Source organism: Somniosus microcephalus, chromosome 1 (assembly GCF_052327205.1).
Source record: "Somniosus microcephalus isolate GS21.2 chromosome 1, FLI_Smic_1.0, whole genome shotgun sequence".
Lineage (NCBI taxonomy): Eukaryota > Metazoa > Chordata > Chondrichthyes > Squaliformes > Somniosidae > Somniosus > Somniosus microcephalus.
In genome coordinates, this window is record NC_140987.1 from 202,589,960 (window position 1) to 202,617,689 (window position 27,730).

Genomic DNA, 27,730 nt, shown 5'->3' on the forward strand with positions numbered 1-27,730 from the left:
TGATTGGATTTAGGCTCTAGATGGTTGCTGAATTCCTTAAAGATTGTCACAGGGTTTTCCTTTTCCTCTTCAGCCAAACTCCAGCTATTATACAAATCTAGACCTTTTTCTCCTGCCCACAACAGAATGTAACTAACCTTTTCCTCGTTGGCAGTACCCTTCAGGAAGCTTTTGAATGCAAGGTCACATTTCTGTTTGAACTTGCGGAATGCCTCTATTATATCGTCGGCTTCCCAGTTCACGAGGGGTTGCATTTGCGCAGTCAGTGCCGCGGCAGCCGCCATCTTAGTTGCACGTATGATTCACGCTCAATCACGCAGACACCGGCACTCACGATCAGCTCATATATTAACTTTTCGTCTTATTCATAGTTTGTATGGCACAAGTTGTACTCACTTATACCGCTGCCACCATGTTGTGTCCCCTTGTGTTCTTATTACTATGTAATACAGACATTTTAACTCATTTTAGTTTACAGCTTTTACTCAGTGCTTTCATGATGTTGCTGCCGCATGGTGCGGAGTGATACAAAATGTCTGACCTTGCACTGTGCACTGCCTGACACTGTCTGCCACATAGCTGTATAAATGCACAAACCAAAGTAGTTCCATATAACAATGTAACAAGTAGTTCCATTTAACGACGTGAGAATATAATGATGTAACAAATGCTATAATATACAATTATGTACAAATACTATAATACACAGGTCTGTACAAACACAGTGGTCAGGCAGTATAGTGATGTAGTGTCACGAAGGACCAATATATTGCATAAGTAAGTGGTGGGATGTGGGTTTTCCTTGTTAATTCTCCCATACATGAAACCCTAATCTCAGCTGTATAGTTATCATGTGGCAAAAGCAAAATATTGTGGATGCTGGAAATCTGAAATAAAAACAAAAAATGCTGGAAATACTCAACAGGTCAGGCAGCATCTGTAGAGAGAGAAACAGAATTAATGGGCTGGATTTTGATACTGGAGGCATGTAGGAGGCGGGACTACAACTTTTGGGGTTGTAGTCCCGCCTCCATCGAGTTGTGGACAACCCACTCGATTTTCACTTAATTGACCTTGTTGAGTCCGCCCAGCAGGCTCAGCAGGCCAATTAAGGGCCACCCGGCAACAGGTGATGTCACAGATTGACATTTCATCTGTCAAGAGCTTTTGACAGATGAAATATCAGCGTTTGACAGCTCTTTGAAGCTGTCAAACACTGACAATCTGTACACTAAGTTAATTCCTTCCTCTCAGGCTGATTTAGAGATCTCTCCAGAACAGAAAGCTGAATGCTGCAACTTTTAATAGCTTGTGGCCATTCTGCTTTCTGTGCCGTTGAGATGAGGGACTCCTGAGACCTGAAGGAAGGAAGGCTGTAAAGGTAAGTAAAGATAAGTAAAACTTCTTTAAACACTTTACACACACCAAACACACTTACCTCTGCACTCATGCACCCATCACTCGCCTGAACACTGGACATCTCAAACCCTCCAAGCCCTTCAGCCAGACGGTCCACCTCGCTAACTTGGCGTGGTTTGGAGCCGTCGGGAATCCCACACTTCAGGAATAAAAATAGGGATTACGCTAAAAGCTGCCTGTTAACTACCTGTTAACAGGCAGTTAATTGGCACTAATCCCCTTCCCGCCTCGGGGAGGCGGCTCCCAGCACAGGTCGGGTATCCGCCTCCTTTGAAACTGGCATGGAGGCGGGTTGGGGGCGGGATGGGTTCGTGCCCCCAGATTTCATGATTTTAACCCCCCACACACTTCCAATCCCGCCTCCACGGTCCAATGAAAATCTTGCCCAATGTTTCAGGTCGATGACCTTTCATCAGAACTGGAAAAAGTTGGAGATGTAACAGGTTTTTAAGCAAGTGTAGTGGCAGGGAGAGGGGGAAGGGGAGGAAAGAACAAAAGGGAAGGTCTGTGATAGGGTGGAAGGCAGGAGGGATTAAGAGACAAGAGGGATGATGGTGCAAGGAAAAAGGAGTTGGTAATGGGATAAGATAAGAAACAAAAGATGACTCTAGATGAAGTGTAAATGTCCGTTCTATTTCCCGCGCTTCTGCTCTCACCCCTTCCCCTCCCTCCCGGAACCACAATCGGGTTCCCCTTGCCCTCACCTTTCAGCCCACCAGCCTCCACATTCAACAGATCATCCTCCGCCATTTCCGCCACCTCCAGCATGATCCCACCACCAAACACATCTTCCCCTCACATCCCCTTTCAGCATTCCGTAGGGACCGCTCCCTCTGCGACACCCTGGTCCACTCTTCTATCACCCCCAACACCCCCTTCCCCTTTGCCCGGCACTTTTTCGTGCAAGCGCAAAAGATGCAACACCTGCCCTTTTACCTCCTCCCTTCCCACTATCCAGGGCCCCAAACACCCCTTCCAGGTGAAACAGTGATTTACTTCTACTTCTCGCAATTTAGTATACTGTATTCGCTGCTCATGATGCGATCTCCTCTACATTGGAGAGACCAAAAGTAGATCGGTTGACCGCTTTGCGGAACACCTCCATTCAGTCTATAAGGTCGACCCCAAGCTTCCGGTGGCCTGTCACTTTAATTCTCCACACCACACCCACTCTGACCTCTCCGTCCTCGGCCTCTTACACTGTTCCAATTTTTAATTTAAAAAAAATGTTTATGGGATGTGGGTGTCACTGGTAAGGCCAGCATTTATTGCCCATTCATAATTGCCCTTGAGAAGGTGGTGATGAGCCGCCTTCTTGAACCGTTGCAGTCCATGTGGTGAACGTACTCCCGCAATGCTGTTAGGTAGGGAGTTCCAGGATTTTGACCCAGCGACGATGAAGAATCGGCGATACACTTCTAAGTCAGGATGGTGTGTGACTTGGAGGGGAACTTGGAGGTGGTGGTTTTCCCATGCGCCTGCTGCCCTTGTCCTTCTAGGTGGAAGAGGTCGCGGGTTTGGGAAGTGCTTGTAATGATCAATAACATGTCATTCTATAGTGGACACTAGGTGGAGCCATAGAGCTGCGTAGAGCTGTATATAGCTGTATGTATAAGACTGCACTACCCAACTGTATGATATTAAGACTACATTACCCATGAGGCACTAGGCTACCCACAAGGCAGCAGTCAAGATGGAAGCCTCTAGAAAGAAGCTGTACAAGTCCTCATGTACTGAAGTTCTCATATACTAATAAAGTGACTAGCTAAGAAGCTAGCTGCGTTCATAATAAGAATGTCTAGTTATTAATGAACATAACATGGTACCAGGGTGGTGAAGATCTGCTGAAAATTGTGAAAAGCGACATGGAGAATTTGAAGCCACCAGAGCGTTTGAATCTCACAGAAAAAATCGACTACAACTGGCAGACTTTTAAACAGCAATTCGAACTCTACATTGCAGCCATCGGATTCGGTACGAAGCCAGACACAAGGAAGATAGCGTTGCTGCTTACGGTTGCAGGCCCACAGGCGATAGAGGTATTTAATACATTTGTATTTAATCCAGCGGAGGACAAAGAAAAATTAGAAGATGTGCTAAAAAAAAATTGATGCACATTGCTCGCCCAAAAAGAATGAGACGTATGAAAGATACATCTTCCGTTCTTGGACACAGCAACAAAATGAGACTTTTGATAGCTTTATAACTGATCTGAAACTGAAAGCACAGACATGTAATTTCTCTGAGCTCAAAGCATCCATGATTCATGACCAGATTGTGTTTGGTATTCATGATAAAAAAGACAGGGAACATTTGTTGAGAGAAACCGAACTAACATTGGAAAATGCTGTGACAATATGCAAAGCCAGCGAGCTAGCTCAAAAGCATGCGAAGACTTTCAGTGAAATCAATAATGATGCGATTGTAGTAAGTGCTGCTGTCGGTGCTGTGTCCTACAAGGGGAAGAAACGTGGGCAGAACAGAAATGAAAAGCAATCGGAGGATGACATTTTTAATTGTAAACGCTGAGTTTACAAACACCAGTTAAGACAATGCCCAGCGTTTGGAAAAATGTGCACAAAGTGTAATAGAAAGAATCACTTTGCCAAACAATGCTTTTCAAAAGTAAAAACGACGAAAGGGCAACGAGTTAATGTAATTGAGGACACTGATTTAAGTGAGACATTTTTTGTCGGAATGGTGTCATGTGACGATATCAAAAAAGATACAGAAAATGTGCAGCCCTCAGAAATGGACAATGCTGAACATAAAGTCAATGCAGTAAATGTGGACAAATGGATGATCCCAATGCAGGTAAATGGAGCATTAGTTACCTTGAAACTAGACACTGGGGCAAAAGCAAACTTAATCAGTATGAGTGACATTAACAATATGAAAGAAAAGCCCAAAATACAGAAAAAGTCAGTACTACTGAAGAACTATAATGGACAGAAAATAGATAGCTTAGGTGTATGCAGACTTAAAGTGACAGTCAAAGACAAAGTGCATCATCTCATGTTTTCTGTTGTAGTTGAAAGACTTGATTCGATACTAGGTGACAAAGTTTGTGAAGACTTAGAACTGGTCAAGAGAGTCTACCGTATAAACTGTGCCATAAGCAGACCAGATGACTCAGGTGATGAAGCAGAGAGCCCATCAAGGATGAAAAGGCCAAAGGGTATCCATGTCTTCAAAAAGCCTAGTTTCTCCAAGAAGAAAGAAAAAGACTTTAAGGTCAAAGAGAAGCCAAAGGAAGAAAAGCACAAAGAGGAAAAACACAAGGAGAAAAAGTCCAACGATATAACCGCAGCAGATGTTGTTAAGCAGTGGAAAGAGAAAAAGAAAAAGAAGAAGCCTGCACCAGAGCAGGAAGCAGTTCCGGTGGATACTCCTTCTTCCCTCAGGCCAATCTTTGGTGTTCCATTAGCCGAGGCTGCTGAGAGGACTATGCTGTATGATGGGATCCAGCTGCCAGCAGTTTTTCGAGAGTGCATTGACTACATTGAGAGTTATGGCATGAAGAGTGAAGGAAACACTGAAGCCCTCTCCAAGCAAAGATCGCAAGGAGACCTCGATCTATACAAGAGCAGATTGATGACAATGCCGCAACTGCATCTTGTCATTCACCGCCAGAACAATCTCATGAAGACACATCAGACTTACCCATGTTGAGAAGATCCACACGTGAAGTAAAAAAGCCTGATAGACTTAATCTTTGAGTACAATGTAAAGCTTTCAAAATGTGTTGACTGTTTTGAAAATGTTTATGTTTATAGAGCACTAACAAAAGTGTTACTGATATTATCTTTATTGTTTTCTTGAAAGTTGATTGATATTGATTTTGTTAAACCTCAAAGAAAGGGGGATGTAATGATCAATAACATGTCATTCTATAGTGGACACTAGGTGGAGCCGTAGAGCTGTATATAGCTGTATGTATAAGACTACACTACCCAGCTGTATGATATTAAGACTACATTACCCATGAGGCACTAGGCTACCCACAAGGCAGCAGTCAAGATGGAAGCCTCTAGAAAGAAGCTGTACAAGTCCTCTTGTACTGAAGTTCTCATATACTAATAAAGTGACTAGCTAAGAAGCTAGCTGTGTTCATAATAAGAATGTCTAGTTATTAATGAACATAACAGTGCTGCTGAAGAAGCCTTGGCGAGTTGCTGCAATGCATCTTGTAGATGGTACACACTGCAGCCACAGTACGCCGGTGGTGGAGGGAGTGAACGTTTAAGGTGATGGATGGGGTGCCAATCAAGCAGGCTGCTATGTCCTGGATGGTGTCGAGCTTCTTGAGTGTTGTTGGAGCTGCACTCATCCAGGGAAGTGGAGAGTATTCCATCACACTCCTTACTTGTGCCTTGTAGATGGTGGAAAGGCTTTGGGGAGTCGGGAGGTGAGACACTCGCCGCAGAATACCTAGCCTCTGACCTGCTCTTGTTGCCACGGCATTTATGTGGCTGTTCCAGTTATGTTTCTGGTCAATGGTGACCCCCAGGATGTTGATGGTGGGGGATTCGGCGATGGTAATGCCATTGAATGTCAAGAGGAGGTGGTTAGACTTTTACTTGTTGGAGATAGTTATTGCCTGGCACTTGTGTGGTGCGAATGTTACTTGCCACTTATCAGCCCAAGCCTGAACGTCATTCAGGTCTTGTTGTATGCGGGCATGGACTGCTTCATTATCTGAGGAGTTGTGAATGGCACTGAACACTGTGCAGTCATCAGCGAACATCCCCATTTCTGACCTTATGTTGGAAGGAAGGTCATTGATGAAGCAGCTGAAGATGGTTTGGCCGAGGACACTGCCCTGAGGAACTCCTGCAGCGATGTCCTGAGGCTGTGATGATTGACCTCCAACCACCACAACCATCTTCCTTTGTGCTAGGTATGACTCCAGCCAGTGGAGAGTTCCCCCCGATTCCCATTGACTTCAGTTTTACTAGGGCTCCTTGATACCACACTTGGTCAAATGCTGCCTTGATATCAAGGGCAGTCACTCTCACCTCACCTCTGGAATTCAGCTCCTTTGCCCATGTTTCGACCAAGGCTGTAATGAGGTCGGCAGCCGAGTGGTCTTGGCGGAACCCAAACTGGGCATCAGTGAACAGGTTATTGGTGAGTAAGTGCCGCTTGATAGCACTGTCGATGACACCTTCCATCACTTTGCTGATGATTGAGTGTAGACTGATGGGGCGGTAATTGGCTAGGTTGGATTTATCCTGCTTTTTGTGGACAGGACATACCTGGGCAGTTTTCCACATTGTTGCGTAGATGCCAGTGTTGTAGCTGTACTGGAAGAGCTTGGCTAGAGGTGCAGCTAGTTCTGGAGCACAAGTCTTCAGCACGATAGCCGGGATGTTTTCGGGGCCCATAGCCTTTGCTGTATCCAGTGCGCTGAGCAGTTTCTTGGTATCACGTGGAGTGAATCGAATTGGCTGAAGACTGGCTTCTGTGATGGTGGGGACCTCAGGAGTAGTAGGCCGATATGGATCATCCATTCAGCACTTCTGGCTGAATATGGTTGTAAACACTTCAGCCTTGTCTTTTGCACTCACGTGCTTTGCTCCACCATCATTGAGGATGGGGATATTCATGGAGCCTCCTTCTACCGTTAGTTGTTTAATGGTCCACCACCATTCATGACTGGAGACGGCAGGACTGCAGAGCTTTGATCTTATCCATTGATTATGGTATCTCTTAGCACTGTCTATAGTATGCTGCTTCCACTTTTTATCATGCATGTAGTCCTGTGTTGCAGCTTCCCCAGGTTGGCACTTCATTTTTGGGTTCACCTGGTGCTGCTCCTGACATGCTCTTCTACACTCCTCATTGAACCAGGGTTGGTCCCCTGGCTTGGTGGTAATGGTAGAGTGAGGGATGTGCCGGGCTATGAGGTTACAGATTGTGGTGGAATACAATTCTGCTGCTGCTGATGGCCCAGTGGATCATGGATGCCCAGTTTTGAGCTTCTGGGTTTGTTCTGAATCTATGCCATTTAGCACGGTGGTAGGGCCACACAACATGATGGAGTGTGTCTTCAGTGTGAAGATGGGACTTTGTCTTCACAATGACTGTGCGGTGGTCACTGCTACCAATACTGTCATGGACAGATGCATCTGCACAGGTAGTTTGGTGCGGATGAGGTCAAGTAGGTTTTTCCCTCGTGTTGGTTCTCTCACCACCTGTCACAGGCCCAGACTGGCAGTTATGTCCTTCAGGACTCGGTCAGCTCAGTTAGTAGCGGTGCTACCGAGCCACTCTTGGTGATGGACATGAAGTCCCCCACCCAGAGTACATTCTGTGCCTTTGCTACTCTCAGTGCTTCTTCCAAGTGGTGTTCAACATGGAGGAGTACTGATTCATCAGCTGAGGGAGGGCTGTAGGCGGTAATCAGCAGGAGGTGTCCTTGCCCATGGCTTGACCTGAAGCCATGAGACTTCATGGGGTCTAGAGTCAATGTTGAGTCCTCCCAGGGACACTCCGTCCCAACTGTATACCACTGTGCCACCACCCGTGGTGGGTCTGTCCTGCCTGTGGGACAGGACATACCCAGGGATGGTGATGGAGGAGTTTGGGACATTGGCTGAAAGGTATAATTCTGTGAGTATGACTATGTCAGGCTGTTGCTTGACTAGTCTGTGAGAGCTGTCCCACAGGCTAGTCAAGCAACAGCCTGACATAGTAATACTCACAGAATCATATCTTTCAGCCAATGTCCCAGACTCCTCCATCTCCATCCCTGGGTATGACTTGTCCCACCGGCAGGACAGATCCACCAGAGGTGGCGGCACAGTGGTATACAGTCAGGAGGGAGTGGCCCTGGGAGTCCCCAACCTTGACTCATGGCATCAGGTCAAACATGGGCAAGGAAACCTCCTGCTGATTACCACCTACCACCCTTCCTCAGCTGATGAATCAGTACACCGCCATGTTGACCACCACTTGGAAGAAGCACTGAGGGTAGCAAGGGCACAGAATATACTCTGGGTGGGGGAATTCAATGTCCATCACCAAGAGTGGCTCGGTAGCACCACTACTGGCCGAGCTGGCTGAGTACTGAAGGACATAACTGCCAGACTGGGCCTGCAACAGGTGGTGAGAGAACCAACACAAGGGAAAAACATACTTGACCTCATCCTCGTCAATCTACCTGTGGCAGATGCATCTGTCCATAACAGCATTGGTAGCAGTGACCACCGCACAGTCCTTGTGGAGACGAAGGCCTAGAATTTCAGTATAGCCAGTTTTGGGGCGCTAACGTTAGCGCCCGCCCGAAGTTAGCGCCCGCCCCAAAGTTGCGCCCCCTTGCGGGAAATTCAGTGGCTTCGCCCTAAGAGGTTGGTGGAGCGCTAAAAGAGGCGTTCCACTACTATCTTTAGGCGCTAAACCGGCGGTGCAGAGGGATAGCGCCGAGGCGGGGCGCAGCGCGGGTGCGGTCATTTTTTGATTGACAGCAGACCTCGTGGCGCCGACCAGCTCTTAAAGCGGGAAGGGACGATTTGGTCTGCTGCCACGCCCTGCACACTGCAGCTTTGCAAATAGGCCTCAACACTGCTGCTCAGCCCCAGGGAGTCATGGCAACGCCAGAGAAGGCCCGTGAGCGTGCCCTGCGCTTCTCAGAGCGTGATCTGGAAATAATGGTGACAGCTCTGGAGAAGAGGCGCAGGATCTTGTTCCCAGAGACTGGGAGGAATCCGAACCACCAAGAATACACCAGAGCCTGGAAGCAGATCGCCAACAGGGTGACGTTCACCGGCGATGCCCCCAGGACCCACAAACAATGTCGGAAAAAATACAACGACCTGACCAGGATTGTCAGGGTGAGTACCCTTTCCAGTCTCCTCCTCATTCTTGCATGTACACCTGACATGATGGGCAAAGGGAGCTGAAAGTCCTAATGGCCAGCCCTCAGCCAGCAGCTTTGGGACAGTCATGAGCATCAATTGCCCATTCTGCACTCTACACTCTGGCCAAGCTATTCCACCATGGGAGGCAGTGCACAGTACATCAGGGCTACTCTCTGGCCAAGCTATTCCACCATGGGAGGCAGTGCACACTACATCAGGGCTACACTCTGGCCAAGCTATTCCACCGTGGGAGGCAGTGCACACTACATCAGGGCTACACTCTGGCCAAGCTATTCCACCATGGGAGGCAGTGCACAGTACATCAGGGCTACACTCTGGCCAAGCTATTCCACCATGGGAGGCAGTGCACAGTACATCAGGGCTACACGCTGGCCAAGCTATTCCACCATGGGAGGCAGTGCACACTACATCAGGGCTACACTCCGTACTTACAGCCCGTCCTTTCTCTTGCAGGCTAAAGTTGCCTATAATCGCCAGGCCCGTGCCAGGACCAGGGGAGGCCGCGCCAAGCTGCAGAAGCTCACTCGCCTGGAGGAGCGCGTGTGTGGGCTCATGGGAGCCCGGCTGATCGTGCCCACAGCGTGCGGAGTAGCCGACCCTCCACTGCCCAGCAATGGTAAGGACCTCGCCTTTTGGCCCTCTCGCGTCGCACTTGCGCATCCGAGCTACCTCCTTTGCCATTGTCCCACCAATGCGCTGAATGCCACCAGTCCTAACTCCCTCGCTGACGTCGTCGCCTCACTCTGAAGCTACTCTTGTGCATTCCTGCTTTCAGCTGGTGATGACCAGGACCCTGAAGCTGCCAGTGACAGCCCCTCCGAGCAGGAGGAGGAGGAGGAGGAGGAGGAGGAGGAGGAGTAAGAGCAAGCCGGACCATCAGGGGAACACTCAGGTCCCGCAGGAGAGGACGAAATGATTGACACGTCCTCACTGGACGAGTGCCTGGACCAACTGTCGCAGGGGATTGCAGCTTCTGGGACCAGTGGCGTCCAGCCACCCAGGAGCCCTGCGCGTGGGCCGCGGCCTTCCCCCCCAAAGGTGGGAAGGATCAGAGGGGAGTGCAGTTGATCGGGACACTCGCCGCCACCAACGTGGCAAGGTTCCCCTAGTTCGGTCCCCTGCTCCCCAGCGGGAGAGTCCTGACTCCAGTCCGGACACCTTCACCTCGGAGGAGGCGCGGAAGCTGGACAAGATGGCCGAGGATTCGGACCGGCGCCACACGGAGCTCATGCGCGTGGTGGGGCGCATACCTGAGGCCATCGAGTCGCTGGCGACCAGTGTGCGCGAGTTCGGGGCATCAACTGCCGCGAGTGGCCGCATGCTCACTGATGCCGTCAAGTCCCTGGCGGGTGTGATGCGGGCGCACACCAGGACAACAGGGGCACTCACTGCTGCCACACGCGCTGTCTCAGGCAGGCATCGCCAGGGCAGCCGCTGCGCTGGAGCATCCCAGCGAGCCGCCCCTCGGCTGATTGTTGCGGATCCTGCAGTGCGGGCCCGGCCAAGTGCCAGCGCGCCACAGCACCAGCCAGCGCATCCCAGACGCCAGCTTGCCCACATTGCGCCATCCATCGCCGCCACTCCCCCACTGGGGCGTCAAGGGCAAGCGGCTGGAGCTGATGTTGGCCAGGCTCAGGTGCGCCACTCAGCAGCCAGCCCCTCGAGGCCCAAAGGCCGTGTAGGCCGCCCCCCAAGGGCATCTGGCGGAATGACATCTGAGCCTCAGGCGCCTTCCCCCAGCCTCGCAGCAGCCACTGGGCAGAGCTTGCGAAGGAGCAGCAGGCCGGGCAGGGGAGGCAAAAGGCTGGACAAGGTATCGCCCTCGCGGGCCACTCAGTAGAGGGTGTGGCCAGCTTTCGTTTTATATGGCGGTGGCCATCTTTCTTTTGCCCATGGTTGTTTGGTTCGTGGGCTTATTTTTTGCGTTAAGGCCGAGGTTGAGGCCAGGTTTGTACAAATGTGGAGTGACTCCTCCCCAGTTTGTGGGAGTGAGTCGTTTGTTGGGCTTTTTGTGGGGCCCGTTGATTGTTTTTGGGGATTCATGTGGGAAGGGGTTTTCATTTTTGTGTAATAAATAGTTATCTTTATTCATGCAGTCTCCATGGTTGTTCTTCTTAGTGTTTGTTGGCTTCGCCGGCTGAGGGCATGCGGAGCGGCTGCATTCATCTTCCCTCATGGCCACAAGGCATTCCCTGACAGGGGGCTTAGAAGTAACGTGTAATAAGGTGGCGTCGCGCGGCCCTTGGCCCTGGTCGCTCCCTCCTGGGAACGTACTCCTGCTCCTCCTCCTCCTCCTCCTCCTGCTCCTCCTGCTCCTCCTCCTGAGGTGCTGCTCCAACGTCAGGTGGCAGTGCCTGAGTCCTGCGGAGAGCCAGGTTGTGTAGCATGCAGCAAACCACCACAAATTGGGAGACCCGGTCCGGTCAATACTGGAGAGCTCCTCCGGAGCGATCAAGGCAGCGGAACCGCTGCTTGAGGACCCCAATAGTTTGCTCGATGATGTTGCGGGTGGTTTGATGGCTATCATTGTAAGCCTCTTCAGCAGCGGTCCTGGGCGCGCGGAGCGGGGTCATGAGCCAGGTACACAAAGGATAGCCTTTGTCCCCGAGTAGCCATCCTCTTGGGGGAGGCTGTGCCTCGAACATGTCATGCACAGTACTCTGCCGCAGGATAAACGCATCGTGGCTGCTGCCTGGAAAGCTGGCATTGACAGCCATGATGCGCTGCTTGTGGTCACACACCAGCTGCACATTCAGAGAATGGTAGCCCTTCCTGTTGCGATACTGCTCGCCGTGCTCCAGAGGGGCCCGCAAAGCCACATGTGTACAGTCAATGGCACCCTGCACCAAGGGGAAGTCCCCGAGTCTTGCAAATCCCAATGCGCGCTGATGCTAGCTCTCCAGGGCCATGGGGAAGGAGATGAATTGGCTTCTCCTTCTGAACAGTGCTTCGGTCACCTGGCGGATGCAGCGATGCGCGCCGTACTGGGAGATGTTCGCTATGTCCCCAGCAGCGGATTGGAAGGAGCCGGTGGCATAGAAGTTCAATGCCACCGTCACCTTCACTTCCACCGACAGAGACGTCCTGCACCTGAGCTTTGGACACAGATCTCTGTGAAGCAGGTGGCAGATCTCTGCAACCACCTCCTTTCGGAATTGGAGCCTTCTAACACATCGCGCGTCAGTCATGTTGAGGTAGGAGCGCTGCTGGCGGTATACCCTGACTGGGTAAGGCCTACGTGGCCGACGCCTGTAGCCCCCTCTGCCTCTAGCCAGGGCTGCCCCTCTCACAATGCGTCTGTGAGCCCTACGGACATGGCGCTGCAGCTCTGCGTTGGCACCCCATGCAACCCCCATCAAATCCTGGCAAACAGTCAAATTTCCAAAAGGCCACTTGCAGCGCTCTGGCCTGAGTCCAAAAATACCTGAGCTGTTGCTGCTTGAAACCAGTTAGCTATCCTCCTTGTTGTGTGTCCAGAAATGCGTTGCACAAGAGTGTTTGCTGCAAAATGGCTGGGCTTTATACTGGAGGGTACGTCCCCTTTAATTTGCGCCCCCCGGGGCCCGCGCTGGTTGTGTTGCGTTCCTTTTTACAAATGCTCCGGCCGCCAGCCGCACAATGGGGCGGTCCAACTGAAGTTTGGAATCGGGGCGGCCAAAGGGCGTTGCACGAGGATGTGACGTCATTTTCCGCGCGCGCATCCGGGCGGGTGCTAAACTTTGCGCCGGCGCTAAGGGTCAACTTAATTTGGGGCGAGGCGCAAACTGCGCTGCGCCCGGGCGCTACACGCATAGCGCCCGAAATTCACTTCTCTTAAGGCGCTAACTGCTGGCGCAACCAACTGAATTTCTAGGCCGAAGTCCCATCTTCACACTGAGGCCATCCTCCATCGTACTGTGTGGCACTACACTATGCTAAATGGGATAGATTCAGAACAGATCTACCATCTTCAGCCAGGAGTGCTGAGTGGATGATCCATCTCGGCCTCCTTCAGAGGTCCCCAACATCACAAAAGCCAGTCTTCAGCCAATTCGATTCACTCCACGTGATATCAAGAAATGGCTGAGCGCACTGGATAGAGCTAAGGCGATGGGCCCTGATAACATCCCGGCTGTCATGCTGAAGACTTCGGCTCCAATACTAGTTGCACCTCTAGCCAAGCTGTTCCAGTATAGCTACAACACTGGCATCTACCTGACAATGGGGAAAACTGCCCAGGTATGTCCTGCCCACAAAAAGCAGGACAATTCCAATCCGGCCAATTACCGCCCCATCAGTGTACTCTCAATCATCAGCTAAGTGTTGGAAGGTGTCATTGACAGTGCTGTGGTGAGCACTTGCTCACCAACAACCTTCTTACCGATGCTCAGTTTGGGTTCCGCCAAGACCACTCGGTTCCAGACCTCATTATAGCCTTGGTCCAAACATGGACAAAAGAGCTAAATTCCAGAGGTGAGAGTGACTGCCCTTGACATCAAAGCAGCATTTGACCGAGTGTGGCATGAAGGAGCCCTAGTAAAACTGAAGTCAATGGGAATCAGGGGAAGCTCTCCACTGGCAGTGTCCTAGGCCCAGCCATATCCAGCTGCTTCTTCAATGACTTTCCCTTCATCATAAGGTCGGAAGTTGGCTGATGATTGAAGCAGTCCATGTCTGCATGCAGCAAAACCTGGACAACATTCAGTGTTGGGCTGATAAATGGCAGGTAACATTCATGCCACACAAGTGCCAGGCAGTGACTATGTTCTAACCACTGTCCCTTGACATTCAATGGCATTACCATCGCAGAATCCTCACCACCAACATCCTGGGGGCAACCACTGACCAGAAACTTAACTGGACCAGCCACACAAATACTGTGGCGGTAAGAGCAGCTCAAAGGCTGGGTATGCTGCGGTGAGTGTCTCACCTCCTTACTCCCCAATGCTTTCCACCATCTACAAGGCACAAATCAGGAGTGTGATGGAACACTCTTCACTTGCCTGGATGAGTGCAGCTCCAACAACACTCAGGAAGCTCGACACCATCCAGGACAAGGCAGTCCGCTTGATTGGCACCTCATCCACCACCTTAAACATTCACTCCCTCCACCACCACGCACCGTGGCTGCAGTGTGTACCATCTACAAAATGCACTGCAGCAACTCGCCAAGGCTCCCAAACCCGCGACCTCTACTACCTAGAAGGACACGGGCAGCAGGTGCATGGGAACACCACCACCTGCAAGATCCCCTCGAGGTTACACACCATCCTGACTTAGAAATATATCGCCGTTCCTTCATCGTTGCTGGATCAAAATCATGGAACTTCCTCCCTAACAGCACTGTGGGAGTACCTTCACCACAAGCACTGCAGCGGTTCAAGATGGTGGCTCACCAGCACCTTCTCAAGGGCAATTAGGGATAGGCAATAAATGCTGGCTTTGCCAGCGACGCCCACATCCCATGAACAAATTAACTCTTCATCTCCTCCCTCATCTGCCAGCTAACATTGGTAATCTTCACCCCTCCCCCCAATTCATGCAGGCACTTTTCTCCCCTTACTCTTTAGTACATGCTGGCATTCTTTTCCCCTCCCCTCAGTTCATGTTGGCACTCTTGTTGGAAGCCCTGCACTCTTCTCCCTGCTCAAGTCAAGCTGGCCCATCAATCCCTCCTCTCAGTTATGCTGGCATCCTCTTCCCTTCTCAGTTGATGCTGGTACTCTCTTCCCCCTCTCACTAATTCATGCTGGCACTTTTCTCTCTCACAGCCTCCCCTTTTCTCAGTTCACATTGGTCTTCATTCCCTTATCTTCATAGTTGCTGCATGCATAAGGTCAACATTGGTTGACTTACCTGATTTATCCCCCATCCCATTCACGCATCCACCTCTCTGAGGAAATGTCTTTCCTATACTTAGTAATTCTTGCAGTCTGCAAACAGGAATCCATCTCCTTGAAATCACTACAGTCAAGGCTCCTACCTTATGCTGTTATTATTCCAAGGGATGGAATGGAGTTGTGGGCAGGAGTTCTTGATCTTACAAATGCAAAAGAAGAATTCCTGTCCATAACAGGCTTTCACCTCCCAGGGTGGTGCAGCATTAGGCAGGAACAAGGGAGGAAACTTGGAATGATGCTGAGGGGTTGTGCCAGGAGCAGCGCTGAAGGCAGAGCCCCGGAGTGGTGCTAATTTTAGGCTGCAAGTACAGACATGCGAACACTGACCTAAAACTGCTGACTGTCCATGTGAAACCTAGATAGTTGGAACATATGTGTAAGGATGATTAATCTGGGAATTGGAAACATTAAAACTCATGCACTAGATTTATGTACATCGTTGAGGCAGAGCATAGAGAGTACCGCACCTTGGACCTGAGAATACTTGATGCAGACAATGACTGCAAAAGTGGAAAGGTGTTCCATCCTCCAGCACTTTCTTTTGTTTTTACTTTTTATCCTTGTCTTGAAGGCAATGACGTCCTCAATCAGCTAAGGCTTCAAAGGTGCTGGCGCCACTCCAGTACTTTGCCCAAGTATCCATTTTGATGTGTGAATCTGGTCGGGTATTGTTAGCAGGTTTTTCCTCTGTGGGATGAATCACAGCTGAACCAAAACTGTCTTCATCCAGTGGGGATTTTCCACTGCCGAGCCCAGGGGACACTGACGTCAATTGTAATGCTCCATTGTGGCCCCAGCTGGGAGCAGCTAACCCAGCACATAACAGAAACCAAATCAGGGAGCTTCCTGGTCTGTATATTTACTGACTGAATCATTGGGAGAGTCCACACTGACGTCATCAAATTGGTAAGAATTTTCATCATTTCTCATTTGCTTTGAAGTACTTTGCAAGGCAAATAATATTGTAAAAGTAGCTTCTGGAATATTCTAGCATAATGTTTCAACACCTGGTGCATTGATAAAGTAGATAGAATTCTTTATCATTTTGGTACTACAAAAATATTAGTTTTATATTTATGCAACAGAATGCAGATTTGTATAAAGTATACAAAAGCTACATCCAGTGGTCTTTGTACACGAAAACACTGAGCCCTATGTCAGTAAACAATTCACAAAATATTATAGTAACTCAGCTCAGGGGATCAGAAACACGATGCTGGTTTTCTCATGATCATATATCTCACTAGCAGCTGGGGACTGGTGCCAAAGTTGGGAGAGCTGTCCCACAGATTAGTCAAGCAACAGCCTGACATAGTCATACTCACATAATCATACCATTCAGTCAATGTCCCAGACTTCTCCATCATTAATGGGTATGTCCTATCCCACCAGGAGATAGGACCCACCAGAGGTGGGGGAACAATGCTATACAGTCATGGGGGAGTGGCCCTGGGAGTCCTCAAAGTTGACTCTGAATCCCACGCAGTCTCATGGTTTCACATCAAATTTGGGCAAGGAAACCTCCTGCTGATTGCCACCTACTGCCATCCCTCAACTGATGAATCAGTACTCCTCCATGTTGAATACCACTTGGAGGAAACAATGAGGTTAGCAAGGGCACAGAATGTACTCTGGGTCGGGGATTTCAATGTCCATCACCAAGAGCAGCTCGGTAGTAGCACCACTGACTGAGCTGGCTGAGTCTTGATGGATAGAGATGCCATACTGGGCCTGCGGCAGATGGTGAGAGAACCAACATAAGGGAATAACCTACTTGACGTCATCCACACCAATCTACCTGTCGCAGATGTTTCTGTCCATGACAGCATTGATAGGAGTAGCGACAATATAGCCCTTATGTGTTATGTTCATTAATAACTAGACATTCTTATTATGAACACAGCTAGCTTTTGCTAGTTACTTTATTGAGCCATGTGGACTTGGTACAGTATCTGTAGAGATGCAGCCTTGTGCTCCTGTGTGCAGGCTGCCATCTTGACTGTTGCCTTGTGGGTAGCCTAGCCTCATGGGTAATGTAGTCTTAATATCTATACAGCTGGGTAGTGTAGTTTTATACATACAGTTCTATACAGCTCTACTGCTCCACCTAGTGTCCACCACAGAATGACATGTTATTGATCACTACATCCCCCTTTCTTTGGAGGTTTAACAAAATCAATATCAATCAACTTTCAAGAAAACAATAAAGATAATATCAGTAACACTTTTGTTAGTGCTCTATAAACATAAACATTTTCAAAACAGTCAACACATTTTCAAAGCTTTACATTGTACTCAAAGATTAAGTCTATCAGGCTCTTTTACTTCACGTGTGGATCTTCTCAACACGGGTAAGTCTGATGTGTCTTCATGAGATTGTTCTGGCGGTGAATGACAAGATGCAGTTGTGGCATTGTCATCAATCTGCTCTTGTATAGATCGCGGTCTCCTTGCGATCTTTGCTTGGAGAAGGTTTCAGTGTTTCCTTCACTCTTCATGCCATAACTCTCAATGTAGTCAATGCACTCTCGAAAAACTGCTGGCAGCTGGATCCCATCATACAGCATAGTCCTCTCAGCAGCCTTGGCTAATGGAACACCAAAGATTGGCCTGAGGGAAGAAGGAGCATCCACCGGAACTGCTTTCTGCTCTGGTGCAGGCTTCTTCTTTTTCTTTTTCTCTTTCCACTGCTTAACAACATCTGCTGCGGTTATATCGTTGGACTTTTTCTCCTTGTGTTTTTTCTCTTTGTGCTTAAACTCTTTTTCTTTCTTCTTGGAGAAACTAGGCTTTTTGAAGACATGGATACCCTTTGGCCTTTTCATCCTTGATGGGCTCTCTGCTTCATCACCTGAGTCATCTGGTCTGCTTATGGCACAGTTTATACGGTAGACTCTTTTGACCAGTTCTAAGTCTTCACAAGCTTTGTCACCTAATAGTGAATCAAGTCTTTCAGCCACAACAGAAAACATGAGATGATGCACTTTGTCTTTGACTGTCACTTTGAGTCTGCATACACCTAAGCTATCTATTTTCTGTCCATTATAGTTCTTCAGTAGTACTGACTTTTTCTGTATTTTGGGCTTTTCTTTCATATTGTTAATGTCACTCATACTGATTAAGTTTGCTTTTGCCCCAGTGTCCAGTTTCAATGTAACTAATGCTCCATTTATCTGCAGTGGGATCATCCATTTGTCCTCTTTTACTGCATTAACTTTATGTTCAGCATTGTCTATTTCTGAGGGCTGCACATTTTCTATATCTGTTTTGATATCGTCACATGACACCATTCCTACAAAAAATGTCTCACTTAAATCAGTGTCCTCAATCACATTAACTCGTTGCCCTTTCGTCGTTTTTACTTTTGAAAAGCATTGTTTGGCAAAGTGATTCTTTCCATTACACTTTGTGCACATTTTTCCAAATGCTGGGCATTGTCTTAACTGGTGTTTGTAACCATAGCATTTACAATTAAAAATTTCATCCTCCGATTGCTTTTCATTTCTGTTCTGCCCACGTTTCTTCCCCTTGTAGGACATAGCACCGACAGCAGCATTATCACTCATTACATTCGCATCATTATTGATTTCACTGAAAGTCTTCGCGTGATTTCGAGCTAGCTCGCTGGCTTGGCATATTTTCACTGCATTTTCCAAATTTAGTTCGGTTTCTCTCAACAGACGTTCCCTGACTTTTTTATCATGAATACCAAACACAATCTGGTCACGAATCATGGATGCTTTGAGCTCAGAGAAATTACATGTCTGTGCTTTCAGTTTCAGATCAGTTATAAAGCTAACAAAAGTCTCATTTTGTTGCTGTGTCCGAGAACGGAAGATGTATCTTTCATACGTCTCATCCTTTTTGGGAGTGCAATGTGCATCAAATTTTTTTAGCACATCTTCTAATTTTTCTCTGTTCTCCTCTGGATTAAATACAAATGTATTAAATACCTCTATCACCTGTGGGCCTGCAACCGTAAGCAGCAACGCTATCTTCCTTGCGTCTGGCTTCGTACCGAATCCGATGGCTGCAATGTAGAGTTCGAATTGCTGTTTAAAAGTCTGCCAGTTGTAGTCGATTTTTTCTGTGAGATTCAAACGCTCTGGTGGCTTCAAATTCTCCATGTCGCTTTTCACAATTTTCAGCAGATCTTCACCACCCTGGTACCATGTTATGTTCATTAATAACTAGACATTCTTATTATGAACACAGCTAGCTTTTGCTAGTTACTTTATTGAGCCATGTGGACTTGGTACAGTATCTGTAGAGATGCAGCCTTGTGCTCCTGTGTGCAGGCTGCCATCTTGACAGTTGCCTTGTGGGTAGCCTAGCCTCATGGGTAATGTAGTCTTAATATCTATACAGCTGGGTAGTGTAGTTTTATACATACAGTTCTATACAGCTCTACTGCTCCACCTAGTGTCCACCACAGAATGACATGTTATTGATCACTACATTATGGAGACCAAGCTCCATCTTCACACTGAAAATGCCCTCCATCGTGTTGTGTGGCTAAGGGGGATAAATTAAGAACAGATCTTGCAGCTCAAAACTGGGCATCTGTGAGGTGCTTTGGGCCATCAGCAGCAGCAGCAGCAGAACTAATTACCACCACAATCTATAACCTTTATGGCCCGGCATGTCCTTCACTCCTCCATCACCATCCAATCCAAACAAATCCAATCTGGCCAATTACCACCCCATCAGTCTACTCTCAATCATTAGCAAACTGATAGAAGGGGCCATCGACAGCGCTATCAAGCGGCACTTACTCCCCAATAACCTGTTCACCGATGCTCAGTTTGGGTTCTGCCAGGATCACTCAGCTCCAGATCTCATTACAGCCTTGGTCCAAACATGGACAAAAGAGCTGAATTCCAGAGGTGAGGTGAGAGTGACAAAGGAAGATGGTTGTGGTTGTTGGAGGCCAAATCATCTCAGCTCCAGGTCATCACTGCAGGAGGTCCTCAGGGCAGTGGCCTAGGCCCAACCATCTTCAGCTGCTTCATCAATGACTCCATCATAATGTCAGAAGTGGGTATGTGTGCTGATGATTGCACAGTGTTCAGTTCCATTTGCAACTCCTCAGATAATGAAGCAGTCTGTGCCCGCATGCAGCAAGACCTGGACAACATTCAAGCTTGGGCTGATAAGTGCCAAGTAACATTTGCATCATGCAAGTGCCAGGCAATGACCATCTCCAACAAGAGAAAGTCTAACCACTTCCCCATGACATTCAATGGCATTAGCATCATCAAATCCCCCATCAGCAACATCCTGGGGGTCACCATTGACCAGAAGCTTAACTGGACCAGCCACATAAATAATGTGGCTACAAGAGCAGGTCAGAGGCTAGGTATTCTGCGGCGAGTGATGCACCTCCTGACTTCCCAAAGCCTTTCTACCATCTACAAGGTACAAGTCAGGAGTGTGATGGAATACTCTCCACTTGCCTGGATGAGTGCAGCTCCAACAAAAATCAAGAAGCTCTACACCATCCAGAACAAAGCAGCCAGCTTGATTGGCACCACCTTAAACATTCACTCCCTCCACCACAGGTGTACCGTGTCTACAACTCGCCAAGGCTTCTTCGATAGCACCTCCCAAACTCGCGACATCTACCACCTAGAAGGACAAAGGCAGCAGGTACATGGGAACACCACCATTTCCAAGATCCCCTCCAAGTCACAAACCATCCTGACTTGGAAATATATCGTTACTCCTTCATTGTCGCTGGGTCAAAATCCTGGAACTCACTACCTAACAGCACTGTGGGTGTACCTTCACCACACAGACTGCAGGGCAAGCCAGCGATGTCAGTCATGAATCTTACCATGACTCATAAAGTAATACTGGGCAGCCAGCTGGTGGCGCCGTCCAAGCAGTATAAATACTTGGGCATGGGCCCAGCTTGCTCAGGATGTTTATGTAACCAGGAACTAGTGATGAACTAGGAATCTCATGGTTTTGAAACAGTTGATTAAAGCCTTGTTTTATACTCAAACCAAGCGCTCAGTAGTCTTTTTACATCAATTTAATCAACTGACCTACTCCACGCTCTGAGTGGTCTTGGGAACAGACGGCTACGACTCAAACCGTAGAAGGGAACTCGGACGAAGTAATCGATCCATCATGGAGAAACTACTCAGACCCGCCCGTCTCGACCTGCACCTGAATTCACTTACAGCTGCTAAGGTATGGAAACACTGGTATCGTACCTTTAGCAACTACCTTGAGGAGTGTGGTGAGAATGTTCCTAATAAGTTACGAATGCTTGCCAACTATGTATCGCCTCATGTGTTTGACTATATCGAAGACTGTGTAGACTATGACGCAGCTATCCAAATAAGTCCCCAAACAAAATTTTTGCTCGGCATCTGCTGGCCACAACTCGACAACAACCCGGGGAATCACTTGACGAATTCCTTCAGAAACTTTGCAGGCTCAGCCAGGATTGTAACCTTAAAGCTGTCACAGCTGAGCAGTACCAGAGGAGTTAATTCATGATTCCTTTATTAGTGGGACTGCGTCTCCCTTCATACATCAGCGTCTGTTGGAGAATAAAACCCTTAAGTTACAGGCATGCTCTCTGGACTTAGCAAAGAGGAATGCAGATACCTATCTTTCACCACATGCACGGGCTGCTGCTATCATTTATAGAGACTCCTTCGACAGGCTTCGGGCGGAAGCCCTCACTGATGATGACTCCAACCTGGCTGATGACAAAAAGGTGGTGGAGAGAAAACGGGGAATTACAGACCAGTAAGCCTGACATCGGTAGTGGGGAAAATGCTAGAGTCCATTATAAAAGATGTAATAGCAGAGCACTGGAAAACAGTGACAGGATCGGACAAAGTCAACATGGATTTACAAAAGGTAAATCGTGCTTGACTAATCTACTGGAATTTTTTGAGGATGTAACTGGTAAAATAGATAAGGGAGAACCAGTGGATGTGGTGTATTTGGACTTTCAAAAGGCTTTCGATAAGGTCCCGCATAAGAGATTAGCGTGTAAAGTTAAGGCACATGGGATTGGGGGAAAGGTATTGACTTGGATAGAGAATGGTTGGCAGACAGAAAGCAAAGAGGTGGAATAAACGGCTCTTTTTCCGAGTGGCAGGCAGTGACTAGTGGGGTACCGCAGGGATTGGTCCTTGGACCCCAGTTATTCACAATATAGATTAATGATCTAGACAAGGGAACTAGATGTAATATCTCCAAGTTTGCAGATGACACAAAGCTGGGTGGGCGTGTGTGCTGTGAGCAGGATGCCGAGAAACTCCAGGATGATTTGGACAAGTTGGGTGATTGAGCAGAAGCATGGCAGATACAATATAATGTGGATAAATGTGAGGTTATCCACTTTGGTAGCAAAAACAGGAAGGCAGATTATTATCTGAATGGCAATAGATTGGGAGAAGGGGAAATGCAACAAGACGTGGGTGTCCTTGTGTACCAGTCGCTGAAGGTAAGCATGCAGGTGCAGCAGGCGGTTAAGAAGGCAAATGGTATGTTGGCCTTAGTAGCGAGAGGATTTGAGTACAGGAACAAGGATGTCTTGCTGCAGTTGTACAGGGCCTTGGTGAGACCACATCTTGAGTATTGTGTGCAGTTTTGGTTGCCTTATCTGAGGAAGGATGTTTTTGCCATGGAAGGAGTTCAGCGAAGATCCACCAGGCTGATACCTGGGATGGCAGGAATGACGTATGAGGAGAGATTGGGTCGATTGGGCTTATACTCGCTGGAGTTTAGAAGAATGAGAGGGGATCTCATTGAAACTTATAAAATTCTGACAGGACTGGACAGACTAGATGCAGGAAGGATGTTCCCGATGGTTGGGGAGTCCAGAACCAGGGGTGACAGTCTAAGGATAAGGGGTAAGCCATTTAGGACAGAAATGAGGAGGAATTTCTTCACCCAGAGAGTGGTGAACCTGTGAAATTCTCTACCACAAAAGGCAGTAGAGACCAATTCATTAAATATATTCAAGAAGGAGTTGGATATATTTCTTAAGGCTAAAGGGATCAAGGGGTATGGGGAGAAAGCAGGGGCAGGGTACTGAATTTGGATGATCAGCCATGATCGCATTGAATGGCGGAGCAGGCTCGAGGGGCCGAATGGCTTACTGTTGCTCCTATCTTCTATGTTTCTATGTTTCTATGACAACCCATCCCTAGAAGCCTTCACTGATGACGACGCTGCGCTAGCGGCATCTTGGCAATCTGGAAGGAAGTGTTTCTTCTGTGGGGTTGCATTTCACTATATGAAATTTTATCCAGCTCGTAATGCAGTCTGCAATCATTGCAGTAAGAAAAGTCGCTTTTCTAAGGTATGCCAGTCAAGAGCCTCTGTTAGTAAGAAAGGCCACTTTTCTAAGGTATACCGGTCGAGAGCCCCTGTTAGTTTTGCAGCTACTATCTATAAAACTGCTCCTCCCCCAAGAGCCACTACTAAGGTTACAGCTGCAATCTATAAAACTGCTCCTCCCCCAAGAACCACTACTAAGGTTATAGCTGTCAAGGGTAAAACTGCCCCTCCTCCCATCACAGCTGTTTTTCCCCAAAGTCTGTCCCATGCAGCCACGAAGGTTTCGGTAAATGGACACATTTTGAGTGCACTAATCGACTCATGCAGCTCTGACAGTTTCATTAGTGAGTGGGCTGTCAGTACATTAAAACTGCGTATTCACCCCTCGGACAGGGAAATTGCAATGGCTCTGACGACACTGACCACCAACTCTTCCGGCTTTTGTCTTGTCGACCTTATTCTCAATGGCCGCACTTATTTCTCCACCTGGCTCGGGGTGCTCAAGAACCTATGCAGTGATGTGCTCCTGGGACAGGATTTACAGAAACAAAACAAAAGACTCACTTTCGAGTTTGGAGGGTCAAAGCTGGAGCTTACTATTTCCAAAGTACCGTTTTGTGCGCTTTTGGCGGCTTCGCTCGATGAGCCCTCCTTGTTTTCCAATCTTTCCCCCCGATGTAAGCCCATAGCCACTAAATCATGACGCTTCAGCCAAGGTGACTGATCCTTTACCGAGGCAGAAATCTCTCACCTTCTAGCTGGTGGTATCATTGAGCCATGTTCATTTTCCTGGTGGGCTCAAGTCGTCGTTGTTAAAAATCCTCTGAAGCAACACAAGAAACGTCTTTGCATTGATTACTCGCGAACTATTAACCAGTATACCGACCTGGATGCCTACCCACTACCACGCATCGATGACATGGTCAATAACCTTGCCAACTACAAGGTATTTTCAACTTTTGATTTAAAGAGCGCATACCATCAAATACTGTAAAAGGATTCTGACAAAAAGTGTACAGCCTTTGAGGCCAATGGTCGGCTTTATCAGTTTTGTCGCCTTCCATTTGGGGTCACTAATTGGGTGGCCATCTTTCAATGTGCAATGGATAGCCTAGTCAAACAGGAGAACTTAACGGACACTTTTCCATATCTGGATAATATCACCATTGCTGGTCATGACCAGAAGGAGCATGATGCCAACCTGCAGAAATTTTTTGACGTTCTCCGTCGTCGCAACTTAACCTTAAATGAGTCCAAATCTGTGAAATCAGTACCATCAATCAACATCCTTGGCTATTGGGTGGGCAACAGTGTCATCAACCTGGATCCGGAGCAACTTCATCCGCTTCAGGAGCTCTCTCCCCCTATGAATCTCGGCTCTCTTCGTCGGGCACTCGGCATGTTCGCCTATTATGCGAAGTGGATACCCCACTTCACCGACAAGATCCAGCCCCTGCTTCACGTGAAGTCATTTCTGTTGGAGGCAATGGCTATTTCAGCTTTCAACCTCCTCAAGCGACAACTGGAAAAAGTCACGCTTCGTTCCATCGATGAAAACCTTCCTTTCGTGGTCGAGTGCGATGCATCGGAGGTGGCGACCTCGGCTACCTTGAATCAAGGTGGTTGACCCGTGGCATTTCTGTCCAGAAGTTTGCAGGGTAGCAAGCTCCATTATCCTCCTGTCGAGAAAGAGGCTACGGCTATCATCGAAGCAGTACGTAAATGGAGTCATTTTCTCGCTCGTCGCCATTTCACGCTTATAACCGATCAGCGCTCCGTGGCCTTTATGCTGGATAACCGGAAACGCACTAAGATCAAGAATAACAAAATATAGCTCTGGAGGATGGAATTGGCCACCTTTGGCTACACCATACACTATCGACCTGGCAAAGAGAATGTAGTCCTGGATACCCGCACGCGTGCATTCTGCTCTTCTATGTCAACTTCGACCCTTGCGGAACTTCACACTGACTTATGCCATCCTGGTGTTACCCGTATGTTGCACTTTGTGCGATCTAAAAATCTCCCATTTTCTACGGAAGATGTGAAAAGAACATGCTCCGCCTGTAGAATTTGTGCGGAATTAAAACTGCCATTCTTCTGTCCGTCGGATGGCTCGCTCATACACGCTATGCAGTGACTCAACATTGACTTTAAAGGGCCATTGCCTTCCTCAACGCGAAACACCTACTTGCTTACTATGGAGGACGAATATTCATGCTTTTCCTTTGCTTTCCCCTGTCCCAATATGCCTCGATCAAGTCTTTTCCCTTTGCGGTACGGCCAATTTCATCCACTCTGATCGGGGTCCCTCCTTCATGTCAAGCGAGCTCAAAAGTTATCTTTCCCAACGGGGAATCGCCACAAGTAAAACGACACCGTATCATCCCATCCGTAACAGACAGGTTGAGAGATACAACGCTATCATTTGGAATGCTGTTCATCTTGCAGTGAGGTCACGCAACCTACCAGTCCAGCAGTGGGAAACTATGCTCCCTGATGTGTTGCATTCCATCAGGTCTCTTGTTTCTACATCCACCAATGTCACTCCTCACGAGCGATTCTTCAGGTTCCAGCGTCGCTCCACTCATGGGACATCCCCACCATCATGTTTGGCAGCTCCCGGCCCCGTGCTGCTCCGAAGATTTGTCTGATCTTCCAAAAACAATCCCCACATTGACGAGGTGGAACTAACAGACGTTAATTCCCACTTACACGCATGTGCGGTATCCTGATGGCCGGGAGTTCACCGTTTCACTCCGAGATTTGGCGCCCTGTCCAACCAGTCCCACGGACCCAACTGGTAGAGGAACCCATGGTAATGATGCTGAAGCTCTGCGCTCCTTTGAGGATGACACCCTACCTGGGACATTAAGGGATCTGCCGGCTACTCCACCAGATCAATTCGGGGAGCCGAGCGCTTCCCATGGGATGGCCACCCGAAGTCAGGATGCCAGTCAATCCCCGGCAACCAACCAAGGTGATGCCAGCTTTGTGCCTGTGGGGACCCGCACCCGGATTCACGATCTCCCCAGTCTTCCGCAGGTCGATCAAGGCGACACGGCCCCGTCGATCTACCAGTATGGACCAAGCGACCCAGGGACCAAGACACGGTCCGAGGAGACGTGCCTTCCAGCCACAAGCGAAGATCTAAAAGACTGCGCCTATTCATGGTCCACCTAATCCACTAGAAGGAAGTCGTCAGACTTCCAAAACTTTCAGGTGGGAAGGATGTCATGAATTTTATCATGACTCATGAAGTAACACTGGGCGGCCAGCTGGTGGCGCTGTCCAAGGAGTATAAATACTCGGGCGTGGGCCCAGCTTGCTCAGGATGTTTCTGTAACCAGGAACTAGTGATGTAACTAGAAATCTCATGGTTTTGAAACAGTTGATTAAAGCTTTGTTTTATACTCAAACCAAGCACTCAGTAGTCTTTTTACATCAATGTCCACATCCCGAGAATAAATAATAATTAAAAAAAAACCTCAAGCCGGATGAGGAACCCTGGTTCAATGAGAAGTGTAGAAAGAGCATTCCAGAAGCCATACCAGGCATACCTGAAGATGAGGTGCTGGCTGTAGTGCTGAAGATCTATGCTCCAGAAATAGCTGCATCCTTAGTTAAGTTGTTCCATAAAGCTAATCCACTGGAATCTACCTGCATGTGTAGAAAATTGCTCAGGTATGTCATTTCCACAAAAAGCAGGACGAGTACAACCCAGTCAATTACCGCCTTATCAGCATACTCTCAATCATCAGCAAAGTGATGGTAGGAGTCGTCAACCAGCGGCACTTACTCACCAATAACCTGCTCACCGATGCTCAGTTTGAGTTCCGCCAGAACCACTTGGCTCAAGACCTCATTACTGCTTTGGTCCAAGCATGGACACTGTTAAGTCTGTGTGTTCTAGTTGTATTTAAGATTAATTACTGACACAGACTACAAGAATAACGTTTCAACAGGTCTTTACTAGTTGGAGGTCAGGGCTATACTAACAGCAATATCACTACACAATACTTATATACCGGTGGTCACCACCGGTATTACATATACAGCAGCCAGAGAAAGTAGTACATCTCTTAAGGTGGAACAGGCTTAAGTTCTCTTAAGGTGGAACAGGTTACATACACCACAATCCTCCCTTTTTAGCTTAACAGTCATATCCCCATTTAACATAACATAATAACATATATACATATATAACTTCAGGTATAAACAGTTCAAAGGTTCAGTCTC

General features: G+C 48.2%; 1 protein-coding gene across 1 annotated transcript in view; it reads left to right on the top strand.

The window, feature by feature from the left end:
- Positions 1-8,944: 8,944 nt before the first annotated feature.
- Positions 8,945-27,730, top strand: part of LOC147124554 (nuclear apoptosis-inducing factor 1-like) — a 71,486-nt gene continuing 52,700 nt past the window's right edge. The window contains exons 1-2 of the mRNA XM_085981575.1: positions 8,945-9,254; positions 9,756-9,918. Coding sequence (XP_085837701.1) covers positions 9,009-9,254; positions 9,756-9,918 — 409 coding nt within the window. The 5' untranslated portion in view covers positions 8,945-9,008. The remainder of the gene's footprint in view (positions 9,255-9,755; positions 9,919-27,730) is intronic.